This window comes from Orcinus orca, chromosome 7 (assembly GCF_937001465.1).
Source record: "Orcinus orca chromosome 7, mOrcOrc1.1, whole genome shotgun sequence".
Lineage (NCBI taxonomy): Eukaryota > Metazoa > Chordata > Mammalia > Artiodactyla > Delphinidae > Orcinus > Orcinus orca.
The window spans coordinates 98,812,544-98,828,410 of record NC_064565.1 but is presented as its reverse complement, the minus strand read 5'-3'; the positions used below and the strand labels follow the sequence as shown (position 1 = coordinate 98,828,410).

Sequence of the window (15,867 nt, the reverse complement as noted above, 5' to 3'; positions counted from 1 at the left end):
CATCTGTTTCCAAACAGCCCACGAGGAAATCTGTACAACCAATGAAGGGATCATGTATCGCATTGGAGACCAGTGGGACAAACAGCATGATATGGGCCACATGATGAGATGCACATGTGTTGGGAACGGTCGTGGAGAATGGACATGTGTCGCCTACTCCCAGCTCCGAGGTATGCTCGCTTGTTAATGAAAATAGTTGAGAGGACAAAGAATACAGAGAGCCAGACTTTTACATGAAAACTTGTACTTTACCAAAAGCAGGAGAAGAAATATGCAATGCCACTCCATTAGTCTACTGTGCTGGATAAGTTTTGCATGTTAGACAGCCACTTAAGAAAATCTGGCTGAGCAATTCTAAGATTCTGAAACATTCCCAGGATGTAAGTACTTAGGCTGAGCCAAAAGTATGACTTCAAAGGCTAGAACACAATCACTTGATCCTTTTAGCTCGTAGGTGTGCTGTTGGATTCTTATCTAGAAAGGATGGGGTAATTTTTGTAAAGAAAAGAGACCATGCTATTCTTTTGTTTTTTAACATCTGTCCCTAATACTTTATTAGTCACCTCTAAGCCTGTTCCCAGCTATGTGGGCTCCGAGGAGGGGGTCACCATTCACCAGCTCTCAGCTGGGAGCTTGAGAAGGCCTTGGCCTATCTCTCTGGGGTCATGGACTGTAGAGTCTAAAGGGGCCTTTCCTGGGTCAGTATGGCGCATCCAGGTAGGGGCACAGATGGGGGCCAAGACCCCAAGCTTACCACCCCTCTGCCAGGTTAGTTGTGTTTGGATCCAAATTTAAGGAGACAAAGCCATAGAGACCGATTTCTTTGTTCACTTAGTTTTTTTCCCCTTTGGACCCAGGTATAGGATATAAGGGTGTTGAACTATTAAAACTTTTTATTTTAGTTTTTCTATTTCTTTGATTTGAAAAGGAGGATTTAGGTAGAACTCGGAGCTAATAAATAGTCCATGTAGCCTCTGTGTTGACAGTGGCCTGAACTTGTTCTCCTTTTATGGTGCCCAATGGGTGACACAATCCAGGACTAAAATAATTACATATGATGTTGCAGAGCTGAAAAGGACACTAGAAAGACATACAGACCAACTCCTCATTTTACAGAGGAAGGAGCTGAGTCCCAAAGAAGGAAGTAATTTTCTCAGGATCTCAGTGAGTTAGCAACAGACTTGGCCTAGTTTTTTATTAACTTTCCAGATGCCTTTTATGGTATTTATTTCCCAAATCCCAAATATCTCCCCACCCCTGCTAATCCAGAGATGAGACCATCACATCATGCTAGGCATCCTATAAGTATGTTTAATCTCCCTTCTATTTATTGCAACAAGCAGAGATCTAAAGGTCATTATCAACCCAGCAAGAACTTTTCCGAAAGTTAAAATTTGTTGTGTATGCTTTGATTTCTAATCTTCACAAGTCTATAAGAAAGAGAATTTTTTTTTTTTTTGCAAAAATTGTAGTACTGATTAAGCTTTGAAAAAAATGTTTATTCTATGCCAATAGAAGAGTTACTTTAGTGGGAGGTGTTGATAATTACGTGGAAGGAAGTGTATGCTTCGCAAAGCGTAGCTTCTTTTATTTCGTCAGAGAAACTTAAAATTTCTCCACCCACCCCACTGTTTCTAAACAGATCAGTGCATCGTCGACGACATCACATACAATGTGAATGACACATTCCACAAACGTCACGAAGAGGGACACATGCTGAATTGTACCTGCTTCGGTCAGGGCAGGGGCCGGTGGAAGTGCGATCCCATTGGTAAGTAGCCTCGTGTCTCTAGCTGGATTTGGACACTGAGTGTAGCTAGCAGGTTTCAGATAAGGAGAGTTATTTGATATTACTTGATTGAAGCTGGCTGTAGACTTTGATCATGGCCTGCAGAGGGCTTGGCAAAGTCTCTTCTCTAATCATGGACCAATATATAATCTTGATAGTGGTGGTCATTTATTTTTGCTGAATTTGGTAACACATGAAGGTTTATTTTAATTGAAACAAATTTGCTTTGGGGTTCTGAATCATAAAGATAATTATTGTTGTGAAAGAGAACTTTCCTTTGCTGGACTGTGCAGTAATGTGGACAAATGATTATGCCAGTAAATACCTCCCTCCAAATACTTTATTTTTCTTGGCTGCCCTTTTTAATAGATCTAAGCAAGTAGTGAAGGTTAAGCCTTAAAAGAGCTGTGTTACCAGCTTTAATGTAATCCATTAATATTCCTTTACTCAAAGAGACATGTTGCTCACCCAGAAAACAAAGTGATCAGATGAGTTTGTTTGACCTGAGATTGCCAAAGCAGAGAGGCCTGAGAGGGTTTCTTAGAAGCTGCTCAGTACGTGTTCATTAGTTGAAATTTAGTTCAATTCATTTATATATAAAATTAAGTCCTCCACATTTTGAAGAAATGTATAAAGTTATATTTTATCCTTGCTATTCAAATGGTAAATCATTTGCATTAAAATGGATAAAATATAATATCTAATTTATTTTCCTCAAATTAATATTCAGAATGTCAATATCTACTGAAATCTAAATCTTAACATTTTTATTTAGAAATGATATTCTTTTAGAAAGCTAATTACTTCTCCCAATGGGTACTTTTTGACCATTAACTGTCTAGTAAGGTAAAAGATATGAACAAAATATTTTTTAACCGTATATATTTGTAAGGGCAGTTGCAAGTTTTTATTAAAACTAAGAATATGTGCTCTAGCACACCAAATTTAAATTTGTAGCTTCAAGTCTTCAAGGCTGCTTATCTTTTACTTGTATATATTTTAGATCAATGCCAGGATTCAGAATCCCGTACCTTTTATCAAATTGGAGAATCATGGGAGAAGTTTTTGCATGGAGTCAGGTACCAGTGCTATTGCTATGGCCGTGGCATTGGGGAGTGGGGCTGCCAGCCCATACAGACCTATCCAGGTAAGTAGCTCTATTACCGCAAATTGAGAACTGTCCACTGGGTTATGAAAACAGGGCAGCATCAGTGTTTGTTAACACTGATGGCTAACTTGGTGTCCCCTCCCTTTCCCATCCTTTTCTCATATCACTGCCTAATCATCAGTCGAATTTTTTACTAAAATGGTTTTCCTTTCTCCCCAATCAAGTAGAAGGAGTAGAAGGCTGTGAAAATGTGCCTGTATGTAAACTTGTTTCTTAACTTTGTAGAACATTCCATTAGGTTAAAACACGGTGCTAATTTCATTTCTCATCTGTACATGAAAATAGAAACCATGAGGTGAGCGATGCTGGGAGTAAAGGTCAGGGTTTTATGTTATGGTTCTTAACAGAGAAGATGCATGGAGAAATTGCATGAAATACAACATAGGGTATGTGTCCATTTAGCATTTCATCCAGGCCCTCTTTTTGTCAAAATGTTCACCTGTTTGATCAGTTGGAGCCTGGAACAAAGTATCCTGGGTCAAGAGTTGAGTAACTTGGTCAGTTGTCTGCCCATGCAGTTCAAATACTCGAAAATGTTTATTGCTGGATTTTTTTCAGGTCACAGGACATAATGCCTAGCTGAAGGTGTTATACATTTTAGAAAAAATTTTTGAATTTAATTTTCACTGAGTGATTAATTACAATAAGATGAGTTGAATTATGAAACTCTAATTTTTAGGCATCAGTTATTTGAGCAATTACTGAGGTCAAAGCCTCCTGAATCTCTGTTAACTTAAGACATGGGGCCTATATTCAGAAACAAAAAGAGAGATCTTCAGGACGTTGGAATCTGCCTATGACAGAAATCAAGATTCAGTTAACTGAGTCACTTTATAACATGATAAGAGGTTCACTGTCTAGAGAACAAGATATGAAACAACTTGGCCAAAGACAGTGTTTGCCAAGACATGGGTCCCAGCTCTGTACATGCTGCTAAGGAGATACAAGTCAAGCTTCATTCATTATTTCCTCATCTGTAAAATGGGCAGATGGTAGCTGATTACCAGCACTAACAAACAATCTGTGATCCTAGAAACCAACCACCTAGATATACCCTTTCCGAACTATGAAGAAACCTTCCTCTCCCCAATCTTTAGACACTTTCCGGGCTGCAGAAGATGATTTGGCTTTAACGGGCTCTCAGCACAGATTGACCTGGCTCTTAAATTGTATTTCATGGTAGATTTGTGTGTAGTAATCACTTAAAATAATTTTTTTGTGTAATAATTTTTCAAAATCTGATTGCAGAATTACTGTAAGTTCAGAAAGTATATAACTGAGGTGTTTTTTTCTATAATGATGCAACCAAAGGATAGAAACTTCTAAAGAAATGCTCTTAATGTCTGCGTTTATGGTTGTTATTGGTGTGGTGTGGCAATCTTGAAAGTGATTTCCTTCTTTTTTTTTTTTTTTTTTTTTTTTTGCTGTACATGGGCCTCTCACTGTTGTGGCCTCTCCTGTTGCGGAGCACAGGCTCCGGACGCGCAGGCTCAGCGGCCATGGCTCAGAGGCCCAGCCGCTCTGCGGCATGTGGGATCTTCCCGGACCGGGGCACGAACCCGTGTCCCCTGCATCGGCAGGCAGACTCTCAACCACTGCACCACCAGGGAAGCCGGTGATTTCCTTCTTAGTGAATTGGAGAGAACTTTTTTCTCTCTCTCTTTTAAAGTAAGCCTGTTCACGTAGCAGCTTGCGGGAAGCCTTTAGGTGGACATGCCAGAGATGAAATCTAGATGGGAGGGAATCTTCCTGTGTTGGAGTTTCATGTGTTGACCTTGTTCCTACTCTTTAAAAAGGGGAACAGTAGAGTGCATTGAGCATAGAGGAGATTTAGGGGAGAGGAGATTGGCCGCGGTACGCAGTCTGGGTCTTATCTGTGTGTTTGGTTTGCTCAATGGTTCCTTCTTGGCTTCTGGGGCTTTCAGAGTGTGGGAAGGATAATGGAACAACACATTACCGGTAGGTTGTCTCTGAGCCTTGCCCTGTTTGTTCCTCCAACAGAGGACTCGGTAGAGATGTTCAAACTAACAGAAGATAAGAGGCTTTTGGTTTGTCGATAAACAACCAGGAAAGCACAGATCTCAGCAAAATAAATAAAGAAAAAAGGGCTGAGTTGCAAACTCATAAATGTTTAACTTCTCCGGGGTCACCATTACTGGGAATTATTCATTTGGGCCTTATTTCAAACTGTTTTTAAAAGTATAGACATTGTATCATATCTCTCTACTTAACTATTTTATTGTCAGTCTGATCATATTGAATAAGAGAGGGAGTAAAATTTTCCCAGCGGTGAGTCATTGCTCAGTTAATTGAAAAAGTTTTACCAATTAACCAATATCAAAAGGATTATCAAAATTTTAAATCTAAATACTGTAAATGATGTCAAAATTTTCAGATTTCTTGTCTTCAAATCATATGTAGCAAAAACAGAATAGAGTGATAGCTGGAATTTAATTGACCTTACAAGTAATGGACAGCTTCTTTTCTTTCTGGACAAAAATGTGCTAAATGCAAGGCATCCCATTACTGTTTAATGCGGTTCCCTTAAAGGTGAGCTATGGCACAAGCCCGAAATTGAAAACATAGGTTTTCAAACCAGCCCTTGAAATTTGAGAAAGAAAACTTCTGTTGTTTTGCTCCATCACTGAGTAAAAACCACGGCTCCTGTTTCTTTTCCCTCCCTTCTCCTTTACTCTCCTCATCCTGTGGACATAGCAGCAAGATTAAGCTTAACGGTAGGCAGTAAAAGTCATTTGTGTTATCCTTCTAAAACTTAATCTTGATAGACATTTAACCATCATAATTTTTTTAAAGACTATTTTTTAAGAGCAGTTTTACATTCACAGCAAGGTTGAAAGGAAGGTACAGAGATTTCCCGTGTTCCCCCTGCCCCAACACACACACAACTTCCCCTAATTCAACATCCCCACCAGAGTGGTACATTTGTTACAATCGAGGACCTACACTGACACTTTATCACCCGAAGTCCATGGTTTGCATTAGGGATGACTCTTGGTGCTGTACATTCACGGCATTATAAACTGTTTCCCCTCAAAATCATGGTTGCTAAATTAAACAAAATACATATGAGGTGTCTTTCAACATGAGGAAACTATGGTAGGGTTTCTTTAAAGGATCAATATTTAAACAACGTTATACCAATTATTGTAAGTAATTTAAGGATGTGATATTCCTATATTTACTGGTATGTATGGGAGTACTTTAAATAATCACATTTCTAAAATTTTGCCTCAGTGTTTATTTTTAAAAACTTATTTACGTTCATAAGGATCTTCAAAAGGGGTGATTTAAAGAGGGTCATGTGGGCTTCCCTGGTGGCGCAGTGGTTGAGAGTCCACCTGCTGATGCAGGGGACGTGGGTTCGTGCCCCGGTCCGGGAGGATCCCACATGCCGCGGAGCGGCTGAGCCCGTGAGCCATGGCCGCTGGGCCTGCGTGTCCGGAGCCTGTGCTCCGCAGCGGGAGGGGCCGCAAGAGTTAGAGGTCCAAGTACCACAAAAAAAAAAAAAAAAAAAAAAAAAAAAGAGGGTCATGCAACTGACTTCTGCCAATTAATTAAAACAAACACCCTGCCATGTTCTGTGAAATATATACCACTTTAGAATTAAAAATTGAGAATTTTATATATTAATTTTGGTTTTCATATAGCTTACAAATATGTGCATTAGATGAAATTAAGATTCAAAGAATGTTTGTTAGTCTTCAGCCAACTTTGAATTATTCTCAGTGTGGAAGTGAGTATATTATTCTAGAACTTTTGAGTCTACCTAGATACGCAAGTTGTATATTTGTTCTGCTAGAAAAAACTTTGTTCTCAAAGAGAATTTAATAGCAAAGATAATAATTAAGTTTGAAAATCAATTTTTTTTCTATGACGTTATAGAAAATTTAAAACTGCTTATGATCTGCTGAACTGCTTTATTAAACATGCAAAGTTTTGCTCTGTTTGACAGTGGCAGTTAGAAATTCTTGGAAAGGTTATTACAAGGAACTTTATTTTTATTTCTAAGTTGAACATTGATTGACATCATTAAAAAACAGTGTTTAGGGAAAAGGTAGTGTTCTGTTCTGCAAGCGTAAATTTTCCATCTATTTCATTATTATCCTAAATGGAGTCTACCCTATTAAGAAATTGATTCCACTTCTCTTATTTTGCCTTTTTTAAAAAAAAATTATTTGTTTTATTTATTTATTTATGGCTGCATTTGGTCTTCGTTGCTGCTCGCAGGCTTTCTCTAGTTGTGGCGAGCGGGGACCACTCTTCATTTGAGGTGCTCGGGCTTCTCATTGCAGTGGCTTGTTTTGTCGCAGAGCACGGGCTCTAGGCGCGCGAGCTTCAGTAGTTGTGGCATGCGGGCTCAGTAGTTGTGGCTCACGGGCTCTAGAGCGCAGGCTCAGTAGTTGTGGCGCACGGGCTTAGTTGCTCCGCGGCATGTGGGATCTTCCCAGACCAGGGCTCAAACCCGTGTCTCCTGCATTGGCAGGCAGATTCTTAACCACTGCGCCACAAGGGAAGCCCTGCCTTTTTTAGAAAAACAAAAGAAACAAACCACACTTTAAATTTTGTTGGTAATAGTTATACACATTAAGATGTGGAAATATTGAGTTTAGTATATACTACAAAATGTCATTTTGTTGATAAGTATTTTTGAAAAAATATGTTTGATCTCTTAATAATTTGACCAATCAATGGAATGATTTTAGAGTAAACTTCCTGAATAAAAATAAAACTAAAACTTTTTTCCAAACTGATAAGATGCTTACACTGATGGGATGAGAAATAAAAACTGAGTCTTTAATTATTACCTTTGTCTGTTTGTCTAAGATTCTACCCCATTTAGAAATGTGTTTGTTTTACATCATGTCATATGGCCTTTGGAATGTTTTTTCCTTCTTGATGGTAGATTTGTTCTTGATGAAAGGCTCCACAAACTAGAATTTCCTCAAAGAAGTTTAGTGTAATAAGTAAATGAAATTTGTATTCTGTATTACATTATTTGTGTTAGGGTAGTTCCACAATTTTCTCACAATTCTTTGAAAATGGAAAAGAAAGCAAACTAAGTGGCATTTAAAAAAAATCATTTTATTTGCTTATAAACAAGTTCTATTTGCATTTCTCACATGAAGGACAATAATTTATCTACTAAAAAAGGATTTGTCTCAGAGAACAGACTTGTGGTTGCCAAGGGGAAGGGGAGTGGGGGAGGGATGGAGCGGGAGTTCAGGGTTAGCAGATGCAAACTATTATATATAGAATGCATAAACAACAAGGTCCTACTGTATAGCACAGGGAACTGTATTCAATGTCCTGTGATAAACCATAGTGGACAAGAATATAAAAAAGAATGTATATATATGTATAACTGAATCACTTTGCTGTACAGCAGAAATTAACACAACATTGTAAATCAACTATACTTCAATTAAAAAATAAGGATTTGTCTCATTGATTTCCAGTGTCAATGTGTAAAAAATTAATCTCAGATAATTTTTATTGTGCTCCCATTTACGGATAAGCAAAACTGTCTTTAATTATGGCCATCCATGTGCACTAAATTTTAAGTTGAAGTGAGGGAATACTCAAGGTCACCAAATCTCACATTTTCATTTTCAGGTTCAACTGGTCCTGTCCAAGTAATAATCACTGAGACCCCCAGTCAGCCCAACTCTCACCCCATCCAATGGAATGCACCAGAACCATCTCACATTTCCAAGTACATTCTCAGATGGAAACCTGTGAGTATCCTACTTGGAAACCTTGGATATTGTGGCTCTTGAAATTAACAGATTCTGAGAATGTTTTCCAGCTTTTGAGCCAATAGATCTGATGAACTCTATTCACATTGTATTTGTTTAGCGACCAAACAATATGTGGTCAATCTAATTGACATATTGATTTAGCTTTTTTTGGTACTTTAAACCAACTAACTCCTCATGTTAGAAAGGTCTTCTTTGCGAAGACTTCAAAATGATAAGGTTTAAAATTACTCTTATCTAGTATGGAAAGAGAATATAAAGTTTTTCAATGTCTTGCAACTCCATCAAAGGGAAAAAAAAATTACTGGCATCATTTTCCATGATTTGAAAAACAAAAAAGCTAAATTAATATCTTTCTTTTTTGGTTCACTTTTTAAATGATCATTTCTTTTCTTTTTCTTTTTTTTTTTTTTGGCTTCACCACACAGCTTGCGGGATCGTAGTTCCCTGACCAGGGACTGAACCCCGGACATGGCAGTGAAAGCGCCAAGTCCTAAACAATAGACCGCCAGGGAATTTCCATGATCATTTCTTAAACCTAACTTTCTACCCTATGAAGTTATTTTGATAGAAGGGAGAGAGATGATGAGAGGGAAGTACAGATGAGGGATAGTTAGTGTATTTAATGAGTGACCTTGTGATTTCCTAATAATCATCTAGAAATTGAAGAAATCACACTAAGGAGGATATTGGTCTATTAAATTTTAGTTTCTCTTACCCTCTCAAACCCACCCTGCTATCTTTCCAAAATGTATGACTCATAATTTGAGAAATACTATTTTAAACACAGGAGAAAAATGCCCACTTTTAATCACAGCTATTGGTTTCTAGGAACTAAAAGCAAAACAAAACAAAATATCTGACCAACTCATGCAGTTGTATTAAATTCTTTTTGAAAAATTCAAGCTGTTGAAATCATTCTTTTTCTTCTCTTACCCTCTTTTGTTAATGTCCGCAGTATATGGAGTAGCTGTTTGCAGAGCTGTGTGTCTAATGATGTTAATCGATGGAATCAATATATTTCCTCTCCAACACTTTATTGTCTCTCATTTTTTCATATAATCACCAGTTTTATTTACTTTAAACTTAACTCTGAAGTATTATGTGAGACCACAGTAATAAGGGATACACATAGGTATACAAAGTATATTAAGTTGGAAAGTCTTCAAAGAGTGGAGGTTATTAATTTCTTTGAAATTTTTAACAATTTCAGGATTTTCCTTAATGTTTGTCACCTGAGAGTTTATTCTTGAGTATTTTCTTCTGATAGCAAACCAACAAAGTTCACATTGCATGAAAGGCTTATTGTTGAATCTGAGCTAATTATAATGACCAATTTAATGTTTTCACAACATATTTAAATTTAAAGAGTACTAGGATCACTTTCATTTATTTCAAAAATATAAAGGGACACTTGAGTGTTTGAATTATTGAGGAACTGGTTGATTGGATAATTTTTTTAAATCACTGGGTATTAAAAATGTATTTTGACTTATATTAGTTTGGAATCTACACTTAAAAGGATCTTAACTTGTTTGAAGTAAGGATGTTTCTTTTCTACACATTTTAATGCAAAGAATTTTGTGCCATGATAGATTAATGAAGTTGGACAGGATGTGAAAGTATAAACTGGAGACAAAGATTAAGTAAACTGAGATCGCATTCTTCTGCAGATCGCATTCTTTTGCCCAAAGTTGGCTAACCACTTATGAGGGGTGGTTTATATCCAAGAATGAGTCATAAAACCAGAGCAGTTAAACCTTGTATGTGATTGTCCCAGGCACTGAGTCATGAAGGAATGTTATGCCTTTGACTGCTCTGCAAGAAACCTGGTTTGTAGCCCACCAAGTGAAAGATAGAATATATGTCCTTTTCCCACTGCAGAGAGGACTATATCTCTGTTCATTATAGAAATTTAAAAGTTGGGAAAGACAAAACTTGGGGTCTACATATTATGTTGCTGATATTAAATTGAATAATTAATCTGGCAAAAAGGAAGGTGCCCAGGACCTCCCACTGTGTAATCTTGGCCATGTTACATAATTCTGTTTCTTCACCTACAAAATCAGGGTGATAATACCAGTAACTTGGAGGATGGGGGAGATGAAGATTAAATGAGAGTATGCAAGGAAAGCAGCACAGAGCATGGCACATAGTAAGCGATCAGTAAATATTAGCTTTAATAATCATTATTATTAATGTTAACAAATTCTGCTACAGGTTTCTATTCCGATTCCAATTTTCCATGATTTTCCTCCAAAATGGAGCTGCATAGACCCCTCATTCTTCTTTGAAGAATACTCCACATCATCTCTGAATGTTCATCTTTGTGAACACTTGTGTGATTTTTTTTTTTTTTAACTTAAATTTTTAGAAAAATTCTCCAGACCGTTGGAAGGAAGCCACCATTCCGGGCCACTTAAACTCCTACACCATCAAAGGCCTGAGGCCAGGTGTGGTATACGAGGGCCAGCTCATCAGCGTCCAGCACTACGGCCAAAGAGAGATGACGCGCTTCGACTTCACCACCACCAGCACAAGCCCAGTGGTGACCAGTACGTACCCCAGCCACCAGCCCATCTGTGTCCGCATTTCTCGGACCTGGGCTCCCCGCAGGAAGTGCCTTCCATCTCGATTCATATTATTCCATGGATGGCACCCACATTTTTTAAAACCTGATAATCTACAGACGATGCTAGTAAATTTCCTCCATAGCTGAAGGCTCTCTCCCCTCTTTCTATGACTCTAGGCAACACCGTGACGGGAGAGACAACACCCTTTTCTCCTGTTGTGGCCACCTCCGAATCCGTGACTGAAATCACAGCCAGCAGCTTCGTGGTCTCCTGGGTCTCGGCTTCGGACACTGTGTCCGGATTCCGGGTGGAGTATGAGCTGAGTGAAGAGGGAGATGAACCGCAGTACCTGGGTGAGCTCAACGTGTTGACGACCAGCTGCTGGGAAACCCTGCTTGGGGTGGGGCTGGGGGCATCCACGCAGGTGGCCCGGGAAGTTCGGAAGTAGTTGACAGCTCAGACTGCACAAACGGCCCTCCAGTGTGAGTCTGGAAAACAACTGATCCTTTTTAGAACCGAGCTGGTTTTTTCCTGAGCCATGCTCACTTTCCCGTTCCCTGATGGGAGCTGTGTTATGCGTTAGCCTGGGCGCAGGTCCACAAAACAAAAGTGTGTTCTTCCTGGAAGTAATTGCCAACATGAGGACTGCAGTGGAGAAAACGTTAGCTTTGGGAGAGGCACAATACCCTCATTCGTGCTTTTCAGATTCTCATGTTTAGGGGACTTTTAAAAACTTTATCATGGAGAAATAAATATACATACTGAAAAGTACACAGATCATAAACATAGAGCTCAGTGAATTTTTATAAAGTGAACACACTGTGTGACTAGGACCCAGATCAAGGAAAAGAACATCCCTCCTACCCCACTCCCCATCATCCCCCACCTATAACCGCTACGGGGACTTCTAACTACAGAGGACTATGTTTACAAATCTGGGCGTGGATTAAAATTATACATCCTTAGAGAAAATATTTGGGGAAAGGGGGAAAAAAGAAAAATTATCCCATAGTGCATTGATAATTATTGACTATCCATAGCACATTTCCTTCTAGTTTTCACTCACCACCTCCCCCCGCCCCATGAATACGTAGTTTTAAAAATATCCTTCTCATAGGTTATGGAGTCATTAGAGGGATTGGTACACTCTGATAGTAACCTTTCCCTTTTATTTCAAAGATCTTCCCAGCACAGCCACTTCTGTGAACATCCCTGACCTGCTTCCTGGCCGAAAATACATTGTGAACGTCTATCAGATATCCGAAGAAGGAGAACAGAGTTTGATTCTGTCTACCTCACAGACAACAGGTACACGTGTACTGTGTGGTGTGAAAAGACTTTTTTTTCTGTGAAACAGACCTATAGCAATATTTCCTGACTGTTTTTCTCATTTCTTCCTTTCTTTGTTAGCACCTGATGCCCCTCCTGACCCTACCGTGGACCAGGTTGATGACACCTCGATTGTCGTTCGCTGGAGCAGACCCCAGGCGCCCATCACAGGTCAGCTTAGCTGCCTCTTCTTGGCTCCCATGTTAATCTTGATGCCATAAAAGGTGAGGGAGAGAATTCTGATCTATGAGCAGGCAAATCACTTAAATCTCCTATGTAATTATTGGACCGGGGTGGAGAAGTGTGTGTGTGTGTGTGTGTGTGTGTGTGTGTGTGTGTGTGTGTGTGTGTGAGAGAGAGAGAGAGAGAGAGAGAGAGAGAGAGAGAGAGAGATTGTCTTACAGCCTTACTTTCTTATGGATCATTTCCTCTTAAATCTGTTTTATTGACCTCCTTCACACACAAAACACACCCACACACAATCACACACATAAACCTCTAAAGCCAGCTCATGGACTTATTACACCAGGCATTCCTGTGGTAGAAGAGGGGTAATTTTTCTAAAAACCTCACTCTAAGACTTATTCTTAAAGAGGCAGCCAAGCTGCCTTCTTAGCTCATTAGGTGACTCAGCTGTCTCTGATGTTCCTAAAAGACACAGACGTGCTAGACAACTCTGTGCTCAGAGTGGTTCCTTAATTGCTTCCTTCATCCAGGGCTCGAAGAAAAGAAATCGGTTTAACATGAATATTTTCACCCTCTGGCTTCTCTAATAGACATTTATTAAGGATCTCGTGTCTTCAAGGATGATATTTAATACTAAAAAGTTTTGCATGACTTCTTATTTAATCTTTGGACTGAATAGTCCTTATAAGATGTAGCACTATTGAGCAAGTCAAAAAGAATCACTCATTCTGAACTAATCCAGCAAGATGCTAAGGGCTGTTAGGAAAGGGGGCCTTTTGAAACCTCTGTTTCATCAAACAGTGTATCGTACTTTTTTCTCCTGAATCTGCAGGATACAGAATCGTCTATTCCCCATCAGTAGAGGGTAGTAGCACAGAACTCAACCTTCCTGAAACTGCCAACTCTGTCACTCTCAGTGACTTGCAGCCTGGTGTTCAGTATAACATCACTATCTACGCTGTGGAAGAAAATCAAGAGAGTACTCCTGTCTTCATCCAACAAGAAACCACTGGCGTCCCACGTTCAGGTAACCTGATGATGCTTCCTGTAGTATCTTATTTCTTAAGGCTGAAGAAAGTAACATCTTTAACCTCCTTTTTGCTGGAGGAACAAAACCAACCTTGGCTTGTGTTCATTCCATGAGCCTGCTGGGGACGACGGGACATGTAAGATGAAAGAATAATTGCATCTGTGGGAGGGTTGCTTTGTCTCTGTCAACAGTTCTTTTATGCAAGTTGTCGCATGGATTAGTATATCCTTGAACTTATGAAATTTAGCTGAAATGTCTTCACTATAAAGTAACTTATCAAAACTGGCTATTGGCCTTCCTGATTAAAACCTGACAGCATAAAGTCTTCATATTTTTCCCCAGAAACTTAAGGGGCAGTTCATCTGTTGCTCTTAAGTATTATAAAATTATTTAGTAAAATAAAAACCACCACTTTTTTTTCAGTTCTTGCAAGAGTTTGCTTTGGGGTTTTTTTTGGTATGTTTATCTTAAACCCCTCAATAAGATACTTCATATGTTGGAAACTCATCTGCTTACCAACATATTTTACATAAAAGCTCTTTTTTTTTTTTTTTTTTCCGGTACGGGGGCCTCTCACTGTTGTGGCCTCTCCCGTTGCGGAGCACAGGCTCCGGACGCACAGGCTCAGCGGCCATGGCTCACGGGCCCAGCCACTCCGCGGCATGTGGGAGCTTCCCGGACCGGGGCACGAACCCGCGTCCCCTGCATCGGCAGGCGGACTCTCAATCACTGCACCGCCAGGGAAGCCCTACATAAAAGCTTTAAATGACACGTGTAAGCAGTGACTGAACTACAAAAATATAACCCAAAAAAGCGTATTCTCTGATTAAAAGAGAAAACTTAGCTCTGGAATGAGAGGCTCTATGAATTGCCCTATACCTTAAAAACCCAGGAAACTGGCTTTTTAAAAACAATCCTTAGCAGGAATTGAAAATGACTGGTTGGCTCTTGTCTGTTAGATAAAGTTCCCCCTCCCAGAGACCTGCAGTTTGTGGAGGTGACGGACGTAAAGATCACCATCATGTGGACACCCCCCGAGAGCGCGGTGACCGGTTACCGAGTGGACGTGATCCCCGTCAACCTGCCTGGGGAACACGGGCAGAGGCTGCCCACCAGCAGGAACACATTTGCAGAAGTCACTGGCCTGTCCCCTGGGGTCACCTATCACTTCAAAGTCTTCGCCGTGAACCACGGGAGGGAGAGCAAGCCTCTGACGGCACAACAGGCGACCAGTACGTTTGGGGTCCTTTACCTCCACCTCAGACCCTCCACCCTCACTTCCAACCTGTGCTGGGTGGGCAGCATGCCATCACTTGTAGGTTCACAGTTAGAAATAGGAAAATACTCAGGGGATAGGGAATGTATACTGGACATAAAGCACATTAAACTTGAAAACAAAACTTAGACAAGCTCCGTAGAGGCTAAATGGTAACCCATTTCCCAAATACATGTACCGGGGGAATGGCACTAAGAGAGGAGAACTTCACCTAATTTTCCTTGCTAATGGAGACATGGAGTGAACATTTGAGTACATTTTTGTGTAACTAAATATACCTAGATCAAACTTTAAATGTAGTATCTTTATCCTTCTATAGTAGAATTATTTGCAAATAGTAATTGCTGAAACATATAGTGCGTGTTAGGCACCAGGTCATATGCTCAGTTCTTACAAGCCTCATCCTCATATTTCATCCTCGTTTTGAGTTAATGAGGAAGGTCTTATTATTATCCCTACGGGATACATGAAGAAAGTGAAGCTTATAAAAAATTCTGCAACTTGTAAAGTCACAAAGCTGGGAAATGATTGAGCTGGAACCACACAGACCTATGTCTTTTTGACTCCAAAGCCCATGTTTTCAGTGATTATACTTGACTACCTCTTAAACATTTCCTCCCTCTGAAAAGTGTTTTAAATTATTGTAGGGAGGCTGCCAGTTACACACTCAAGAAGGAAACTCACAGTTTCTATGGTTCTTTCTGATAGTGCAAACTCACCAGGGTCTTACTATAAATCT

The 15,867-nt window shown here is 39.6% G+C and overlaps 1 protein-coding gene across 7 annotated transcripts in view; it reads left to right on the top strand.

Annotated features, from left to right (window-relative positions):
- FN1 (fibronectin 1) overlaps positions 1 to 15,867 on the top strand; it is a 69,386-nt gene that overhangs the window by 12,966 nt on the left and 40,553 nt on the right. For all 7 annotated transcript variants that reach the window (XM_004262753.3, XM_004262750.3, XM_012533040.3 and 4 more), the window contains exons 10-19: positions 18 to 170; positions 1,643 to 1,771; positions 2,793 to 2,936; positions 8,592 to 8,713; positions 11,109 to 11,289; positions 11,484 to 11,660; positions 12,487 to 12,615; positions 12,718 to 12,807; positions 13,655 to 13,849; positions 14,812 to 15,084. In XM_004262753.3, coding sequence (XP_004262801.1) covers positions 18 to 170; positions 1,643 to 1,771; positions 2,793 to 2,936; positions 8,592 to 8,713; positions 11,109 to 11,289; positions 11,484 to 11,660; positions 12,487 to 12,615; positions 12,718 to 12,807; positions 13,655 to 13,849; positions 14,812 to 15,084 — 1,593 coding nt within the window. The remainder of the gene's footprint in view (positions 1 to 17; positions 171 to 1,642; positions 1,772 to 2,792; positions 2,937 to 8,591; positions 8,714 to 11,108; positions 11,290 to 11,483; positions 11,661 to 12,486; positions 12,616 to 12,717; positions 12,808 to 13,654; positions 13,850 to 14,811; positions 15,085 to 15,867) is intronic.